This window comes from Antennarius striatus, chromosome 1 (genome assembly GCF_040054535.1).
Source record: "Antennarius striatus isolate MH-2024 chromosome 1, ASM4005453v1, whole genome shotgun sequence".
Classification (NCBI taxonomy): Eukaryota; Metazoa; Chordata; class Actinopteri; order Lophiiformes; family Antennariidae; genus Antennarius; species Antennarius striatus.
In genome coordinates, this window is record NC_090776.1 from 6170647 (window position 1) to 6189703 (window position 19057).

Here is a 19057-nt window from a genome sequence, read left to right on the forward strand (position 1 = left end):
AGGTAGAGAGATGGTTGACATGATGCAGAGGAGGAAGGGAGACATACTGTGTGTCCAGGAGACCAGGTGGAAAGGTAGCAAGGCTAGACGTTTAGGAGCAGGATTCAAGCTGTTCTATCATGGTGTAGATAGGAAGACAAATGGAGTAGGAGTTATCTTGAAGGATGCATTTGTTAGGAATGTCCTGGAGGTAAAAAGAGTGTCAGACAGAGTGATGAGTCTGAAGCTAGAAATTGAAGGTGTGATTTTCAATGTTGTTAGCTGGTATGCTCCACAGGTAGGATGTGAGCTGGAGGAGGAGACATTCTGGCTTGACTTTGATGAAGTGATGCAGAACATACCTAGAAGTGAGAGAGTTGTCATTGGTGCAGACTTCAATGGACATGTTGGTGCAGGAAACAGAGGTGATGAGGAGGTGATGGGCATGTTTGGTATCCAGGAGAGGAATGCAAATGGAAAGATGGTGGTTGACTTTGCAAAAAGCGTGGAAATGGCTATAGTGAATACTTTCTTCCAGAAGAGGCAGGGACATAGGGTGACCTATAAGCGTGGAGGTAGGAGCACACAGGTAGACTACATCTTGTGTAGACGGTGTAATCTGGAGGAGATCAGTGACTGTAAAGTAGCGGTATGTGAGAGTATAGCCAACAGCATAGGATGGTGGTGTGTAGAATGACTCTGGTGGTGAGGAAGATGAAGAGGACAAAGACAGAGCAGAGGACGAAAAGATGGAAGCTGAAAAAGGAAGAGTGTTGCATGACTTTTAGGAATAAGTTAAGACAGGCTCTGGGTGGTCAGGAGGTACTTCCAGATGACTGGACAACTACAGCTAATGTGATCAGGGAGACAGGTAGGAAAGCACTTGGTGTGTAATCTGGAAGGAGAGTACATAAGGAGACTTGGTGGTGGAATGAGGAGGTACAGGCTAAGAAGGAGTGGGACACTGAGAGGACAGGTTAAGGTGAAAGTAGAGGTAGCAAAGGCCAAACAAGGGACTTGTGATGCCTTGTATGGTAGGTTGGACAGTAAAGAGGGAGAGACTGATCTATACAGGTTGGCAAGACAGAGAAACAGAGATGGGAAGGACGTACAGCAGGTTAGGGTGATTAAGGATAGGGATGGAAGTCTATTGACAGGTGCCAGTAGTGTGATGGGAAGATGGAATTGTGGAAAATGAGAGAGAATAAAGACTAGAAGAGGTGACTGTTGTGGACCAGGAAGTAGCAAAGATTAGTCAGGATGAAGGGAGGAGGGCATTGAGGAGGATGAAGAGTGAAAAGGCAGTTGGTCCTGATTATATACTGTCACTGCCTTGCTTTTGGGTAGGTGCTCCTAAAGTCTTTGCTGGTGCTACTAACTTCTAAATTTGGGAGCACCAGTGCTACCAAGGAAAAAAGTTAATTTCGAGACCTGGTCTAGGAGAGGTGGCAGTAGAGTTTCTGAATGGGTTGTTCAACAGGATCTTAGATAGTGAGAAGATGCCTGAGGAATGGAGGAGAAGTGTGCAGAGTTGTGGCAACTACAGAGGAATAAAGCTGATGAGCCATACAATGAAGTTATGGGAAAGAGTGGTGGAAGCCAGACTAAGGGCAGAAGTAAGCATTTGGTTTCATGCCAAAAAAAAAAAATACTGCAGATGCAGTATTTGCTTTGACGATGTTGATGGAGGAGTGCAGAAAAGGCCAAATGGAGATGCAGAAGTGGAAGAGTGAGATTACAGGGAGAAGAGATCAGAAGGTGGAAGATTTTAAGTACTTAGGGTCAACAGTCCAGAGCAATGGAGAGTGTCGAAAATAGGTGAAGAAGCGTGTGCAGGCAGGATGGAACGGGTGGACAAAAGTGTCAGGTGTGACATGTGATAGAAGAGTTTCAGCTAAAATGAAAGGAAAGGTGTACAAAACTGTGGTGAGACCAGCAATCTTGTTTGGTCTAGAGACAGTGTCACTGAGGAAAAGCCAGGAGACAGAGCTGGAGGTAGGAGAGATGAAGATGCTGAGGTTCTCTTTGAGAGTGACCAGGATAGATAGGATCAGGAATGATTACATCACAGGGACAGCACATGTTAGAGGTTTTGGAGATAAAGTCAGAGAGGCCAGACTGAGATGGTTTGGAAATGTCCAGAGGAGAGATAGTGAATATATTGGTAGAAGAATGCTGAGTTTTGAACTTCCAGGCAGGAGGCCTAGTGGAAGACCAGGTTTATGGAAGTAGTGAAAGACAACATGAAGGTAGTTGGTGTTAGAGAAGAGGATGCAAGAGACAGGGTTGGATGGAGGGAATTAATTCGCTGTGGCGACCCCTGATGGGAAAAGCCGATTGGAAAAGAAGAAGAAGACTTCAACGTCTATTGACAAAGATTCCATCTATCCATCTTCTAACTGCGTCATCCACTGTCACAAGTCGCTGGGAGCTGAAGCTTGTCCCGGTTAGCTTGAGGTCCGAGGCGGACTACGCCACGAACATGACACCAGTGCATGCAGAGACGCAAACGGACATGCACGCATACACCCACACCTACAGTCAATTTGGGAAGAAGATCAACAATGAAAAATTGTGTAGAACTATTGACGGTTGTAGCGTAGATCATTCATTGTATTAGACTTTATCAAGCTGCATTGATGGTTGTAGTGTAGATCATTCTTCTTTTCGTCCTTTCATTCTGCTCCTTCTATGCAAACATTAGCTCTAGACATTACTGTAGCCTTGTCAATTATCACTCTGACTTAGATTATTTGGGAACATGTGGACAGGTCTTCCTTCCTCAAAGTATATATTGTACCAAATTATCATGATAATTCCGACTGAAGTGGTTACAATGTCTAGTCTCTTTATCATACAGTGGTACCTCTACTTACAAAATTCATTGGTTCTGGAAGAAATTTCGTAAGTAGAAAATTTCGTAAGTAGACGCATTTTCCATGCAAATGCCCTAATCCGTTCCAAGCCCCCAAAATTCAGACATAAATGTTTTATAAAGCATAAAAATGCATCAAAACATGTAACAAATACATATTACAATTAGGTTATTACACAATAAATGAGAGTTGTGCATAACGTAAAAAACAAAGAATAAAGAAAAAAATTATGGTCATTTACCTTTTAACTGCTGCCCACATTGTTTTTGCCCTCTTTGGTTCATGCGCTTTTGCCTCACCATGCCGCACAACAGAGTGAATTCCAGTCCTCCTTTTGAACTTCTCCAACTACCCACGCAATGCCTTAAACTCCTTAAACTTCTTTTTGTTTTAATAATGTGGCGATTGTACATACATTATGGCCATATTCTTTGGCGAGATCAACCAAACGCATCCCTTTTGCATGCTTTCCTATTATCTCTTGCTTTGTTTGTATGGACAAAAAACTAATTTCTTTGTCTTTTCTTTTCCTCTTTTCTTCATCACTTTCTTAGGGTCCATAGCGAATACTCAAAAAGTTCATATATTTACATAAAACTATCAGAACACATCATTGGGTCGAGGGCAGAATGACAAGGGCGCTAGATAGACACCTAAACAGCGTCCTTAGCCAATGAGGGACCTCCTCATTGGCTAAGAGGAGGTCCCTCTTAGCCAATGGGATGCCAGGATGCTAGCTAATAGCTAATGGCAGAGCAGCTATAAGAATGTTGCGTTCAGGAACCTTTGGGAGCTGCGAGTAGCAGCCCATACTGTATTTTTACCTTTCGTAACTCAAAATTTATTTTGTAACTAGAGGCAATATTTTCCTGTTGAGGCGTTTCGTAAGTAGAAAATCTTGTATGTAGACATTCGTAAGTAGAGGTACCACTGTACTGTGTTGACCTCTGTAGTTCAGAGGTCAAAAGGGAGAATTGAAGGGAATGTGTGCTCATACATAAATAGTAGTAAAAATAAAATTCAGTCGTAAAACAAAATTCAGGATTGGTAGACCGTATGCATGATTGCAGCTCTAAAACAAAAGGATGCACATGCATTCTCCAGCATCCGCCCCCCCCCCGCGATGAGCCTTGAATTCCGAGGGAAGTAACAACCTTTCATCTTTTACGACTAACCACCTTTTGTTTTTACAAGTATCGTGTGACACATTTAAGTAGCCAATCATATTAAAGTAGGAAATACCAAAAATGGAGTAAGATGAGTAGTTATAATAGAAAAAACACTATTCCATTGGCAAAAACGATATAAGCAGCCTGATCTATTGTCCGGGTTCCTGCTTCATGATTGTGACTGAGTGTGAACAGAGCAGGACCCTGAGATCTCGTATTCTGTATTCAACTCTGACCACTTTATAATAAACCATTTTTTTCAACTCTTAGGTAAGTTCTATTAATTTTTAGCATGTACGACTTGTCTCTGAGAGGAAGATTCTAACATCAACTGTATCCACCCACACCGGTGACCTGCTAGGTAGATCAGCAGCTGTAGACAAGAAGTTTGCGATCATATCGTCTGTAGCAAAATCAATGGATAATACTATTTAATAATTTCTTTCTCTGAAAAATCCAAACCCATGTGATGATGTGTGATATACAGCAACTTGAGAGCCTTTGTAGCTTGAGACATTACAACGTAATCAGAGCATTTGTTTCATTTTATTTTGGATGCCGTTACAAGGTTGACTGAGCCCAGAGCTGCTTTCTGTCTTTTATTCTATGCTGTTTGCAAGAAATATGGGATAAAACAACTGATTTTTGATCATTTTGCCCGATGATCAACATTGTCATTGTGTATGGCTACGTATCCAAAATATTTGCCTAACTTAGTACATTACTGCAGTCTCTAATCGGAATTTAATATAGATTGTCTTATTTAATATATGCATCTTCAGCTTTACGTTTAAATGGTTTTGGGTTCTGTTTGCTTGGGTTTGGCTGTTCTTCCATTTTGTGACTTGATCATTGGAATAATGTGAAAGACGAGTTTAAATTTCAAGCAAGTGATCATTTTTCACTGCTTTTCAATGTCGAAGTTATGACCACAATTACAGGATGCATTTACAAGACACAGTGTCCAAAACCATAAATGAATTCTTTCATTCACTTATGATACTCAAAGGCTTTCCATCATTCTCTTCATTCCACCTTCATGTTGTTATATTAAATGTTACTCCCTATAAAGAGATTTGATTGTCCATCCAACCATTCATTTTCTTGTAGACAAAAAAACAACAACCCAAAACGTTATTTTCTCTTCAGCAGCTGCTTATTCACCTTGCAGGTCACCGATGTCACTGGAGCTTTCTGTTTGCTACTGGCAAGAGGCGGAGTATAAAGTGCGTCAATTGCGACTCACCAACACATTGCGAGGCCACACAAAAGGCAAACAAGCACTCTCGCACACACATGTCTACAGACAATTTGAAGTGATTAATTCCATGAGCCAGATCTGATTACTGATAACTAATGACATCTAGACTAGTGAGGAATTTGTCCACAACATTCATATTGTGTAAAAATTTTGTCAAAATGTTAGATACATTCCTTGATTTTTCTTCACATACTGACCTGGCAGCGTCTGATGAAGAGTGCGGCTACAATGAAGCTCAGGACAAGTGAGCCCAGCAACATTGAATTACAGAACTGGAGGAGCCACACACTCAGCAGACCACTCACTTGAACAAGGTACAGAGTGGTCACCTACAGAAAAACAGTTTAGGTGTGATGATGTCATCATATTAAAGAATATTCTGCTGAAAACAATGACCATTCACTTCTTGTGGGACTGAAATATTTATATGAACGGTGCAAAGAAATGAGATAAAGGCTAGCTTACTTCATTATTTACTTTATATTACATAATTCCAGATAGCAGTCATGGGTCTTATGTGCATGGCGTATAAAAAGTTTCCAACAGTGGCATTTACTTTATAAGAAAGAAGAGAAAAATAAGTAATGACTGAGTGCTGTGGTCATCCGACTGCAGCTGCATGCCGCTGTGAGCTTATACAGACTGCTAATCGGTCATGATCACAAACAGTGAAAGGAACACAGACAAGCTAGACCGACTCTTTGGTATATAATGTTTGGCAAACAAAGACTGAGAAGACTAGAGCTGCCACGTATTCAATCATTGGAAGTAATATCTGGTTGTCATCAGTGCAACGCCTCTGCTCCCTACCTCAATTTAAGAGGTGTTTAGCCTTGATGATGGGGCCCCTCCAAAAGGAAGACCATTGTAAAGAGCCAACTTAAAGAATGTCTTCTTCAACACAGTCCTTTCCACAGCAAATCAATATTCTCCCTAACTTCTATCCAGACTCTATTTCAAATACAAAGTTTACTGCAAGTACTACATCAATAATACTTCTACAAAACATTTCTACATTTTAACATTTCTGCAAAACCTCTCCGAGGAACCATCACCTTATCGTGGTGGAGAGGTTTGTGTGCCCTAAGGATCCTGGGAGCTATGTTGTCGGGAGTCTTGTACTCCTGGTAGGGTCACCCAAGGCAAACAGGTCTCAGGTGAAGGGCCAGACAAAGAATGATTCAGAAGATCCCATGAAAAATGGAAAAGGGAAAAATGTGACCCTGCCCGGAGGAAGCCCGGGGCCCACGTCTGGAGCCAGGCCTGGATGGAGGGCCCATCAGCGAGCGCCTGGTGGCCGGGTCTGCCGGGGGGCCCGGCCGGGCTCCGCCCGAATAGGCAACGTGGATTCTTCCCACCCCTGTGGACCCACCACCCGCAGGGCAGACAGATGGGGTCGGGTGCACTGCCATATGGGTGGCAGTGACGACAGGGGGTCACGACGGACCAGACCCGGGCGGCAGAAGTTGGCTTTGGGGACGTGGAATGTCACCTCACTGGCGGGGAAGGAGCCAGAGCTTGTGTTGGTGGTGGAGCGTTACCAGTTGGATCTGGTGGGGCATACCTCCACGCATAGCCTCGGTTCTGGATCCAAACTCCTGGATAGGGTTCGGACCTTGTTGTACTCCGGAGTTGCGTCAGGCGTGAGGCACAGGGCGGGTGTGGGGATACTAACAAGCCCCCTGGAGGTCAATGATTGATCTTGTGATCGTATCATCTGATCTTCGACCGTGTGTTTTGGACACTCGGGTGAAGAGAGGGGCAGAGCTGTCAACTGATCAACACCTGGTGGTGAGTTGGGTCCGTTGGCGGAGGAAACCTTTGGATAGACCTGGTAAGCCCAAACAAGTAGTGTGGGTGAACTGGGAACATCTGGAGGAGGACTCTGTCCGTGAGGCCTTCAATTCACACCTCCGAAGGAGCTTCTCATGCATCTCTTTGAAGGTTGGGGGCATTGAACCTGAATGGTCAATGTTCAAAACTTCCATTGCTGAAGCTGCAGCTGAGAGCTGTGGTCTCAAGGTCTTGGGTGCCTCAAGGGGGGTAACCCTCGAACACCGTGGTGGACCCCGGTGGTCAGGGAAGCCGTCCAACTGAAGAAGGAGGCCTTCAGGGTCATGTTGTCCCTGGGGACTCCTGAAGCAGTTGCAAGGTACCGACAGTCCAAAAGGACTGCAGCCTCGGCTGTGATGGAGGCAAAACAGAGGGTGTGGGAGGAGTTCGGAGAGGCCATAGAGAAGGACTATCGGACAGCACCAAAGTTGTTCTGGAGGACTGTCCGACACCTCAGGAGGGGGAATCGGGGAACCATCCAAGCTGAATACAGCAAAGATGGGACACTGTTGACTTCAACTGAGGAGGTTGTCGGTCGGTGGAAGGAACACTTTGAGGAACTCCTGAATCTAACTACCCCAACTGACCCGTCCTCTGTTGCAGAGGCAGAGCTGGAGGATTATGGGGGACCAGAGTCAATCTCTCGGGGCGAAGTCACCGAGGTAGTTAAACAACTGCATGGTGGCAAAGCCCCGAGTGTTGATGAGATTCGCCCGGAAATGCTGAAGGCTCTGGGTGTTGAGGGGCTGTCGTGGATGACACGCCTCTTTAACAATGCGTGGAAGTCTGGGACAGTGCCGAAAGAGTGGCAGACTGGGGTGGTGGTTCCTCTTTTTAAAAAGGGGGACCAGAGGGTGTGTGCCAATTACAGGGGCATCACACTCCTCAGCCTCCCTGGGAAAGTTTACTCCAAGGTGCTGGAAAGGAGGGTCCGGCCGATTGTCGAGCCTCAGATTGAGGAGGAACAATGTGGGTTCCGTCCTGGTCGTGGAACAACGGACCAGCTTTTTACTCTCACAGGGATCTGAGAGGGGGCTTGAGAGTATGCCCATCCAGTCTACATGTGTTTTGTAGACTTGGAGAAGGCATATGATCGAGTCCCCAGGGATATACTGTGGGAAGTACTGCGGAAGTATGGGGTGAGGGGGCCTCTCCTCAGGGCCATCCAATCCCTGTATGCCCAAAGTGAGAGCTGCGTTCGGGTTCTCGGCAGTAAGTCGAACTTGTTCCGAGTAGCTGTTGGCCTTCGCCAGGGCTGCGCTTTATCACCAATTCTGTTTGTGATTTTCATGGACAGGATATCGAGGCGTAGTCGTGGTGAGGAGGCTTTACAGTTTGGTGGCCTGAGGATTGCATCACTGCTTTTTGCAGATGATGTGGTCCTGTTTGCGTCATCAGCCTGTGACCTGCAGCGCTCACTGGTCCGGTTTGCAGCCGAGTGTGAAGCGGCGGGGATGAGGATTAGCACCTCCAAATCTGAGGCCATGGTCCTCAGCAGGAAACCGGTGGAATGCCTTCTCCAAGTGGGGAATGAGGTCCTTCCACAAGTGAAGGAGTTTAAGTATCTTGGGGTCCTGTTCACGAGTGAGGGAACAATGGAGCGTGAGATTGGACGGAGAATTGGGGCAGCAGGAGCGGTATTGCAGTCGCTTTACCGCACTGTTGTCACAAAGAGGGAGCTAAGCCGAGAGGCAAAGCTCTCCATCTACCGTTCAATCTTCGTTCCTACCCTCACCTATGGTCATGAGCGATGGGTCATGACCGAAAGAACAAGATGCGGATACAAGTGGCTGAAATGGGCTTTCTCAGGTGAATAGCTGGTGTCTCCCTTAGAGATAAGGTGAGAAACACTGCTGTTCGCGAGTGGCTCAGAGTAGAGCCACTGCTCCTTTGCGTAGAAAGGAGTCAGTTGAGGTGGTTTGGGCATCTGGTGCGGATGCTTCCGGGACGCCTCCCCAGGGAGGTGTTTCTGGGACACCCAGCTGGGAGGAGACCTCGGGGCAGACCCAGGACCAGGTGGAGGGATTATATCTCAACACTGGCCTGGGAACACCTTGGGATCCCCCAGTCAGAGCTGGTGGATGTGTAGGGAAAGGGAAGTTTGGGGCTCCTTGTTGAAGCTGCTGCCCCGGCGACCCGATTCTGGATAAGCGGTGGAAGATGGATGGACAAAACATTTCTACATTTTAACATTTCTGCAAAACATTAATACCATTTCTACGAAACATCTATTACCACATCTATTATTACTATTCCGCTATGTGATTTTATTTTTTTCATGTCATGTCAGTCAGTAAATGTATTGTACATCAGTATTGTACAGGGAAAGAAAGCAAAATTAAGAGATGGTAAGATGGTGTGGGGTTTTTTGTCCGGAGTGCATTCGTGAAGATCACTGTGAAAGCCATTTCCAAGTAATTTTAATGATCTTTGAATCAAGAAGTGAAACATTATCATGAATTTAAATGTCACAGAATACATATTAAAGCCTGAAAAAACATTTGGATAACAATCTCAGTGATATATATTTCACTTAATGGGTGTCATGTTGTGGTCAAGACTGAAGTCTCATACATTATATTCATGGATGTATGAGGTCCTTCTTGTAGCCATACCTGTTTAGTTGATAAGATGTTGAGACAGTCAAGGGTGTATATCACGAGAGCTTGAATGAGCAAGATGAACTGGTTGAATTGCCATGTCAGACAGAAACAGAATGTTGTCACATACATCAACCACACCATCACCTTCTGAGGAGAAAAACACACAATGGTTATATGCTCACGACATATATCCTGCCATGAATTTTGGTTTCTCTAGGATACCTGATTATTGCAGATGTAGCTGTCAAGTCAAAGCAATTTTGTGTTTAAATTGTTTTGAGTAGTGTGGTTTTGTTCGTACCTGTTTTAAGGCAGTGAGCTTAGGCCTGAGGTAGCATGAGATAGCAGCAACTTGCAGGGCTAGGAAGGGCAAAGACCAGTTCTCTCTGAGGGAGATGGTGAACTCCACACGAGTCGTATCTACCCTGGTAGAGAGAGTGAGAGGTAATTACTGGGAACCATTTTTAAACTGAGTTCCTAAAAAAAAAAAAAATTGTGTCGAACTGAGCTACATAGTGAGGCTGTAACATTTTAGATTATTAAAAAAACTACTACAAAAGGATCAGTTTGACATGTTAATGGGCATGTTAATTTCCATGGATACCACACAAAAATGCCTGCACCTGTAAATACTAATGAGACCCGTCTGTCAATGCCCACCTTCATGCTCCTCTAAATAAGACAATGTGGCTAACAGTATGGGCTACTATCACGCACATTGTCATTATATATGAAATTCAATCACAGTCTTTTCTGTTCTTTGGCAGTCACGTTAATTTGTCTCTGCAAAGTGCCCCGATGCTTTACAGAGCATCGGGGGGGGGGGGTGTTAGAGTGGCGGCTGCTCCATTGTGGTGTGCCCCCAATTAGTCCTAATTAGCAGCTTATAAAGGGGGACGGCACCTTGCTCAATGGTGCTTCGGCAGCTCGCTTCGGTGACTGGGCAGGAGCGGGAATTGAACCGCCAATCCTGCGATCATTGGAACGACAGTTCTACCAACTCAGCCACTGCTGCCCCACTGAGCCACTGAATGAATGAATCATACTTTATGCCCTCATTGAGGGCATAAAGTATGATTAAAATGTCACAGAAGAACTGTGGGATATTTTCATTCTGTCCCGACAGAGAGCTAGAGACTGAAAGTTCCTCAGTTATTGATGAAGTCAGCTATTATTTGACTAACTAGTCAGCTCTGCTTTTGGTCTGTGTATGTGCAGCCTGCTAATATGTACGCCAGTGTCTGCGTACGGTATATCCTCGGCATCATAGCGAACACAAACACACACACACACATACACACACACGCTGATTCACCTCTTCTCCACACTCTCCATTGCTCTGGACTGTTGATCCTAAGTACTTAAAATCCTCCACCTTCTTGATCTCTTCTCTCTGTAACTTCACTCTTCCACTTGGGTCCCACTCATTCACACACATGTACTCTGTCTTACTGCGGTTAATTTTGATTCCTGTCCTTTCCAGGACAAACTCCACCTCTCTAGCTTCTCCTCCACCTGTTCTCCAGATCTACAAAAACGCAATGCATCTCCATTTGGCCTTCTCTGTACTTCTCCATTAACATCCTCAAAGCAAATACTGTATCTGCAGTATTTATTTATTTTTTGGCATGAAACCATACTGCTGCTCACTAATGTTCACTTCTGCCCTTAGTCTAGCTTCCACCACTCTTTCCCATAACTTCATTGTATGGCTCATCAGCTTTATTCCTCTGTTGCCACAACTCTGCAGATCTCTCTTGTTCTTAAAAATAGGCACCACCACACTTCTCCATTCCTCAGGCATCTTGTCACTATCTAATATCCTGTTGAACAACCCAGTCAAAAACTCTACTGCCACCTCTACAGGTATATCATCAAGACCGACTGCCTTTTCACTCTTCATCCTCCTCAATGTCCTCCTCACTTCATCCTGACTAATCTTTGCTACTTCCTGGTCTACAACAGTCACCTCTTCTAGTCTTTGTTCTCTCTCATTTTCCACGTTAATCAGCTATTCAAAGTATCCTTTCCATCTTTCCATCACACCACTGGTACCTGTCAATAGACTTCCATCCTATCCTTAATCACCCTAACCTGCTGCACGTCCGGCCCATCTCTGTCTCTCTGTCTTGCCAACCTGTATAGATCAGTCTCTCCCTCCTTACTGTCTAACCTAGCATACAAGTCATCATAAGCCCCTTGTTTGGCCTTTGCTACCTCTACCTTCACATTACGCTGCATTTCCCTGTACTCCTGTCTACTCTCCTCAGTCCTTTCAGTATCCCACTTCTTCCTAGCTAACCTCTTGCTCTGTATACACTCCTGTACCTCCTCATTCCTCCACCAAGTCTCCTTATCTACTTCCAGATGACACACCAAGTGCTGCCCTACGTGTCTCACTGATCACATTAGCTGTAGTTATCTAGTCATCTGGAATCACCTCCTGACCACCCAGAGCCTGTTCAAACGACTTCCTAAAAGTCATGCAGCAGTCTTCCCTTTTCTGTTTCCACCATTTTGTCTTCTGCTCTGCCTTTGCCCTCTTCATCTTCCTCACCACCAGAGTCATCCCACACACCACTATCCTATGCTGTTTGGCTACACTCTCGCCTATCACTACTTTGCAGTTACTTATCTCCTTTAGATTGCACCGCCTACACAAGATGTAGTCTACCTTTGTGCTCCTACCTCCACTCTTATAGGTCACCCTATGTTCCTGCCTCTTCTGGAAGAAAGTGTTCACTATAGCCATCTGCATCCTTTTTGCAAAATCAGCTACCATCTATCCTTGGGTGGGGGTCCACCGTTACGTCTATGGAGTCTTTGATGTGTGCCATGACCAGCTTCTCGAAGCACTTCAAGACTATCGGGGTGAGGGCCACCGGCCAGTAGTCATTCAGCTCCTCCACCGAGTGGCCTTTGGGGACCGGGATGATGGTGGCGGATTTCAGGCAGCTGGGGACCATTGCTAGCTGCAGTAAGGTGTTAAAGATGTCTGTCAACAATTCTGCTAGCACGGGAGCTGCTCTGCAGCAGACAGGAAAGCTCTGCAGAGGGTGGGTGAAGGCCGCACAGAGGACTGTAGGGGGTGGCCTACCTACTACCACAGAAATCTACACAAGTAGGTGTAGAAAGAGGGCCACCCACATAATGACAGACCCCACCCACCCAGCACACTGTCTGTTCCAACCCCTCCACTCCGGCAGGAGACTACGGAGCATCCGGAGCAGGACCACCAGGCTGGGAAACAGCTTCTTCCCAGAGGCTGTTAGACAGCTGAACTCTTGTGATGCTCTGTAGTCACCCTTACAACGCCCTGTATGTCACCACAGACACACGCAGATTTGATACAATATGGTGCTTCATCAGATGCAATAGATGGAGCACCTACACACTTAAGCTGCTGCATTGTAAATGAATTATTGCTGTTCAGACACTTTACAATTTACACTTTACATATCTCACATTCTTAAAAGGGGCCCTATTATGAAAACCACACTTTTTCAGGTCTCTACATATACATAGTGGTCCTCCCTAACCCGACCAACTCCTAGAATCTGGTAAACAAACACTTCCTGCATCAATAGATATTTGGACTTTTAGGAAGTCATGGCTCTGAACGACTCGATTCGACCATAAAGCGCTAGAATAGGCATTTTTGACGTCAGACTTTGCACTCTGTGCTATTGGACAGAGTATTGGACGATATGAATTGGTGGACATGCTCAAGGGCGAGGACGATATGGATTGGCCATCCCCAAGACGAAGTTCTTTGTGTCAGACAAGAGGCAGCAGTCTGTTGAAATGGCATTCGTGAGAAGGAGACAAGGTAGTTGTGCAGTTGTTGATTGTACAGATCAACACCAGTGTTTATTTTTAATCCCATCCAATGAAGAACAGAAGAGAGCGTGGTTGCATTTCATTTTTAATGGCTATGTGCCGGCTACATCGCCTGCACGTTTGTTTGTGTGTGAACCACTTCACTCCAGCCTGTTTTAGCAATGAGGGTCAGTACAGACGGGGCTTTGCCTGAGACTGATCCTCATTCAAGGATCACTCCCAACCATAGGGGACCAAGGAACTGCACCCCGGTTACAGGTAAGTCTCACCACATTTATCTTTTTTTGCAGTTGTCTGTTAGCATGGGTGATCAATTGCTATTTGGGTAATTACGAGGTACTGCTTTGTTTCGTGTTTGCGTGTGCGCCTCCAACCTGTGTATGCATGCTAAACCTACAGTATCTAGGTACAACGCACATGAGTTGGGCTCACATTTTATCTTTTTTCTTATTGTTTGTTAGCATGAAGTCATGCTATGCTAGGCTATGTAGGGAGGTCTCCCTTGTTTCGAGTTTGCGTGTTGTGTGTGTGCGCGCACGCTCCCACACGTGTCGTGCCGGACCTACAGTATAAAGCTAAAATGCACAGTAAGTTGGTCTCATATTTTCTTTCCTATTATCTGTCAGCATAAATAAAGTCAACTTATGCTAGGCTAAGTAGGGAGTTGTGCTTTGTTTCGTATTGTGTGTGTGCGCGCATGTGTTAGTCGATTGTTTGTTGGTCGTCATAGCGACAACACACACAGGTCTGTCCTCCTTATCCAAAATCAGAACATTGGTGTCCTGAAATTAGTGTCCCTCTTCCTTGTGCATCCTTTCAGCCTACAGCTTCAAAGGACATGCCATGCCAAACTGACCTAGTGGACACTCGTACTGTTGGTACACAGCTGTCCTGCAGGACTCTTCATTCCCACTATTGAAGTAAAGGTATGTACAAGTCATATTCCATACAATGTTTTAATAAAATTGGTTAAATACACTAATTTTCTAAATATAGTTGTCTATAGGTGTTAGTGAATGCACGTGTTGTTAGTAGTTCAGTAAAAAATACGAGTGTTGTGTATTAGAATTTTCCAGCAAGACAGTAAGTGAAGTGAAGACTTTAGTATAAACATTTTTGAGACAGATTCATGTATGTCAGATATTGTTTTGGCTCCTTATTTCGTTACGTTTGGTGTACCCCTCTACAAGATCCAATTTCCAAAGGCTTTTGAAGGGACAATGCAGAGTCAAACCTCACAAGACAGAGCCAACATTCTGTTAGTGTTGCAATATTTTAATATTTCAAACAAACATGTTTTGAAATTCTGTTGGTAATTGTTCGCAACAAAACACAGTAAAAAGTAACCATACAAATAAATAAATTAATAGCAAGTACCAGGATGTATTTTGAACACAATTTTTCTAAACAAAGAAATGAATCAAACAATATCAATAACAGTAAAGACATATCTTTGTGTTTTATTGAACAGGTTTTGTAGCTGACAAGTTGGACCTCATATGTGACAAAGTCTTGGTGGACCCCATGGCATACACAAATGAGATGTTGTCCATTCCTCTCCCCGAGAATCTGTCTGCCCAATATGAGCGTCCTGACAAGGAGGAGGTCATTGCCAGCTGCATGACCAGGTTCAACCAAGACTCGGTCTAAATCCAGCGTAGTGGCCTTTGTCTTCAGGAAACTCCTGGCGTATGTGAAGGACCACACATGCTGGGATGACAACCCTGATTCTGCACCCTAAGTAGCCCCAGCACCAGCCAACAAAGGTGCGATAGGCCAGATGTCTGCACCGTCTACAGTAAAACGACACAAAATGATTTATTTCACAATGTTTTCAATCCCGAGTATTACAACTGTTGTTGATTTCCTGACAGGATGGCTCTGTGTTCTCATTATTGTTATTGGATGTATTGTTTTATGTAAATAAATGCTTGTATATGTCAACAGAAATGGATTGTGAATACCAAAAAATGTTCAACATGTCTATTAATAAGATAAAAATCAAGGTGTCGCACATACAATATATTAGACTTTGTTGTACCTATATACTGTATGTCATTGCATCGTCACTGCATTAATGAAGGAATGCCTGATGAAGCAAAATAAGACATAACTGGTCTTTATTCCGATATTTTTCAAAGAACGACTTACCGATGTATTGTCTCAAACATGCACACTCGGCCCTCAGTACGTGACCGGCCATTTGTAGGGTGTACACGTTTAGGCACACAGGCTGGAACCCAGGATGTTGAGTGATGCACGGAACTTCATCAACCTCCTGCAGACGGCTCCTAACCTACAGTGAAAAACATGATAAAGGTCATTTGAATTTACAATTGTAAAAGTAGCCGAATACCGTAGAGACATAACTTTGTGGTTTAGCTGTATCTACTTGTATCTCCAAACAGCAGATGTTTTCTGCTTCTGTTGGCATACATTCACAGTGTCTGTAGGAACACCTGTACAACAGGTGAAGACACCTCATAATAGAGTAGATAAAGGCATCACTGCAATATGGTTACATCATTTCACCATTAACCTGGTGTGATGGTGGCAGGTGTCAGCTCCGTGTGTCTTGTCAGAGGACTGCCTCAAATATTTTGCAGCTTAGTAACGGGTTAAATCAATGTGATATATAAATAAAGTAACTTAGCTGTGAGCAGAAGCTAACATTAGCCACATGGTAATAACTATCAGAACCACCATCAGACTTTACTGTCACTTATAGAAATTCAGCAACTTCTTAGCAGTCAACACATCTGCACATATACAAAATACATAATAAGACATATGACATTATTACTGTGCGATGAAAGGCGGGAGTAGAAACAAAAGTAGCTCCCGGATGATGCTAACATCCTGTGATGACGTAGGTTACACAACAAAACAACACAGAACCAACTAAGTAACATTCACACGTACTAACCATTCAGAAACATCCTGCTGCAGCCGCACAGTCGGTGTTTCTTTAGGAGCCCCCGCTTCTGGGTCCGACTCAGGGTCATAAATGTACAGCGACACGATGGGTCCTCCAAACGCCATAATTATAACAAACATAATGCCGGTCAGTGTCCTGTTAGCCTAACGCTCTACTTCAGAGGGGCGTGGCCCAGGTGAAGGAGGCGTTGACCAGCGGAGCTCATTAACATACTACAGCCGGAGGTTTGAAACGAAGCATTTTGTGAGTAGCTCAGATGAGCGATTTTGAAAAGCTGATATTTAGGACCACAGATCACTTTAGGTCAAAATATTTGGAATACAGTCTAGTTGGACAACTGGCAGCTGAATGACATTAAGTTAAAAATACACAATATGGGACCTTTAACCTTTTCTCTGTTCTCTTTTCTCTGTTCCTATTTATCTTACATACTTTCTTTTTCTTCTTTTTCTTAACTTAATTATCTTCTTTATCGACCGGGCTTACTGGGACCTTCACAGACGTATTTCGTACTGTCATATGTGAAAACGTGTGTAACCACTAACAACATTGAACATCACACCTTTGATTTCTTGCTTCAGACTCATCACTATGTCTGACACACTTTTTACCTCCAGGATATTCCTAACAAATTCCTCCTTCAAGATAACTCCTACTCCAATTATCTTCCTATCTACACAATGACAGAACAACTTGAACCCTGCTCATAAACTTTTAGCCTTGCTACCTTTCCACCTGGTCTCCTGGACACACAGTATGTCAACCTTCCTCCTCTGCATCATGTCAACGCTCCACCTTTTCCTGTCATAGTTTCAACATTCAACGTCCCTACTCAGTCCTATTCTCTTAGTGTTCCTCTTCTCTCTCTCCCTACGAACATATTTGTCAGGTTCAACCAATCTAGAACATTTAAAACACACTCACAAAAAGGAGAAGACAACAGTTTACATTTTTTACTCGCAAGGAGAACGGACAGAGATGTGCTCAGTTACAGATCTCCAACGCCGAACCATCTCCTTTGTTCACTTGGGGTGTTCCGTTTACATTATTTTTCTAAGGGATGGGGCGCAGAGAAACAACAGTAAAACAACACCTGTGGCATGATGCCATAAAAGAGTAATAAAGTCATTCTGTTTACGGCATCCTCTCCTTTAACGACAACAACTACGGACATTCCTTATTAGCAATTTAGAGGTCACATCCTGCTCAAGGGACCTTCTGCTATTACTCCAGTGATGCCATTGCTGCCGTTGTCTCCCTGAAAGGAAGAACTCAATACATAGCAAGGCACTTACACACAGATATAAACATTTATATGGTTATAGGGTGTAATACAAAGAATAAAGGAAAATAAAAGAGTAAATATGAGATAACTTATATACATTATTCTAACATATTTTCTTCCTCTCCTAATTTGACCAACAGTAGCCCATTTCCACCGGCACCCTGTAGGTCAACAGCACCGAAGGCGGTCGTTGTTAACCCAGGCCTCGACCGATCTGGAATGGAAGTTATTCGTTTGGTTCGCATATTGATTTGTTGGATGCCCTTCCTGACGCAACCCTCTGTATTTATCCGGGCTTGGGACCAGCACAATAAGACACTGGCTTGTGCCCTCTTGTGGCTATAGAAGCAATGCTGCAAATGTTTTGTTTTCTAAATGTTTTGATGATGGAGCAATATTGCAATCTAAAAATGGTTCACACAGACTGAACTATGAGAGTCTGTAGTTTAAAGGAATGTAAAGTGTGGTGGAAAGTTTTTAATATAATAAAATAATACAATAATATATTGAAATAATATCATTTCATAGAACCAAAAATCTGGATTGTTGTGTATGTCAAATTATTCAGCGCCCATGAAGGTGGCCCCAGGATGTCTCGAGGTATTGAAGACGCTGCATGAAAATAATTACCATTAGACAATATTTGGAAATGCTTGCATGACTGTCGGTATCCTTGGAAGAAGTTAGACACTGACAGAAGCAGCAAGCCAGATCATTTCATACACTGTACTTGAAATTAGAATGTATGTTTCTGCACAGGGTCATCCGAAGAATGTCTGCAGCAGATCCTCACAGGGTTCGCGTGACTGTTATGTCATCAAATAAGTTTGTGAAACTGTTGACTTGATATTTTTGGTAACGTCTGGAGGTCATGACGTACCAACTGAAAGCCCGTAAAGAACTGGTTGAAAGCAGATGGACTGAGGTTAATACCGCCCCCTAGTCACGCCTTTAGAGTTTCTAAAGATATGTGATCCATTTCCTACTTTGTACTTGAAGTTTTATCCTGTACCCAGAATATTCTGCTACAACACACCACACCGGAGGACTTTTTCATTGTCTCCAGAGCTCTCATCATGCTTAGATAAGTATTTGTTGAACTTGTCTGTTTGTTGAACCTGTCTGTCTGTCAATATCATCGATGATATTATTGGACTCATACTCAACCTGTGGATGATATTATTGGACTCATACTCAACCTGTGGATGATATTATTGTACTGCTACTCAACCTATACATGATTTGAATTGACAAATAAATATCTTGTATTTTA

At 43.8% G+C, this 19057-nt stretch overlaps 1 protein-coding gene and 1 long non-coding RNA gene across 17 annotated transcripts in view; both read right to left on the reverse strand.

Moving 5' to 3' along the window:
• dpy19l3 (dpy-19 like C-mannosyltransferase 3) overlaps positions 1–19057 on the reverse strand; it is a 95262-nt gene that overhangs the window by 43614 nt on the left and 32591 nt on the right. For 14 of the 16 annotated variants that reach the window (XR_011035631.1, XR_011035632.1, XR_011035634.1 and 11 more), the window contains 3 exons: positions 10023–10146; positions 9734–9868; positions 5483–5614 (listed from right to left, as the gene is read on the reverse strand). Coding sequence is in view for 2 of the 16 variants with exons in the window: in XM_068318232.1 (XP_068174333.1) it covers positions 5483–5614; positions 9734–9868; positions 10023–10146 (391 nt within the window). In the remaining 14 variants the exon portion in view is untranslated. The remainder of the gene's footprint in view (positions 1–5482; positions 5615–9733; positions 9869–10022; positions 10147–19057) is intronic. The other 2 variants (XR_011035633.1, XR_011035637.1) reach the window with 2 other exon arrangements.
• Positions 14769–19053, reverse strand: LOC137597267 (uncharacterized). The gene is made up of 3 exons (XR_011035650.1): positions 16488–19053; positions 15713–15857; positions 14769–15354 (listed from the first exon to the last, which is right to left on the reverse strand). It is a non-coding gene; the product is annotated as an uncharacterized lncRNA (long non-coding RNA).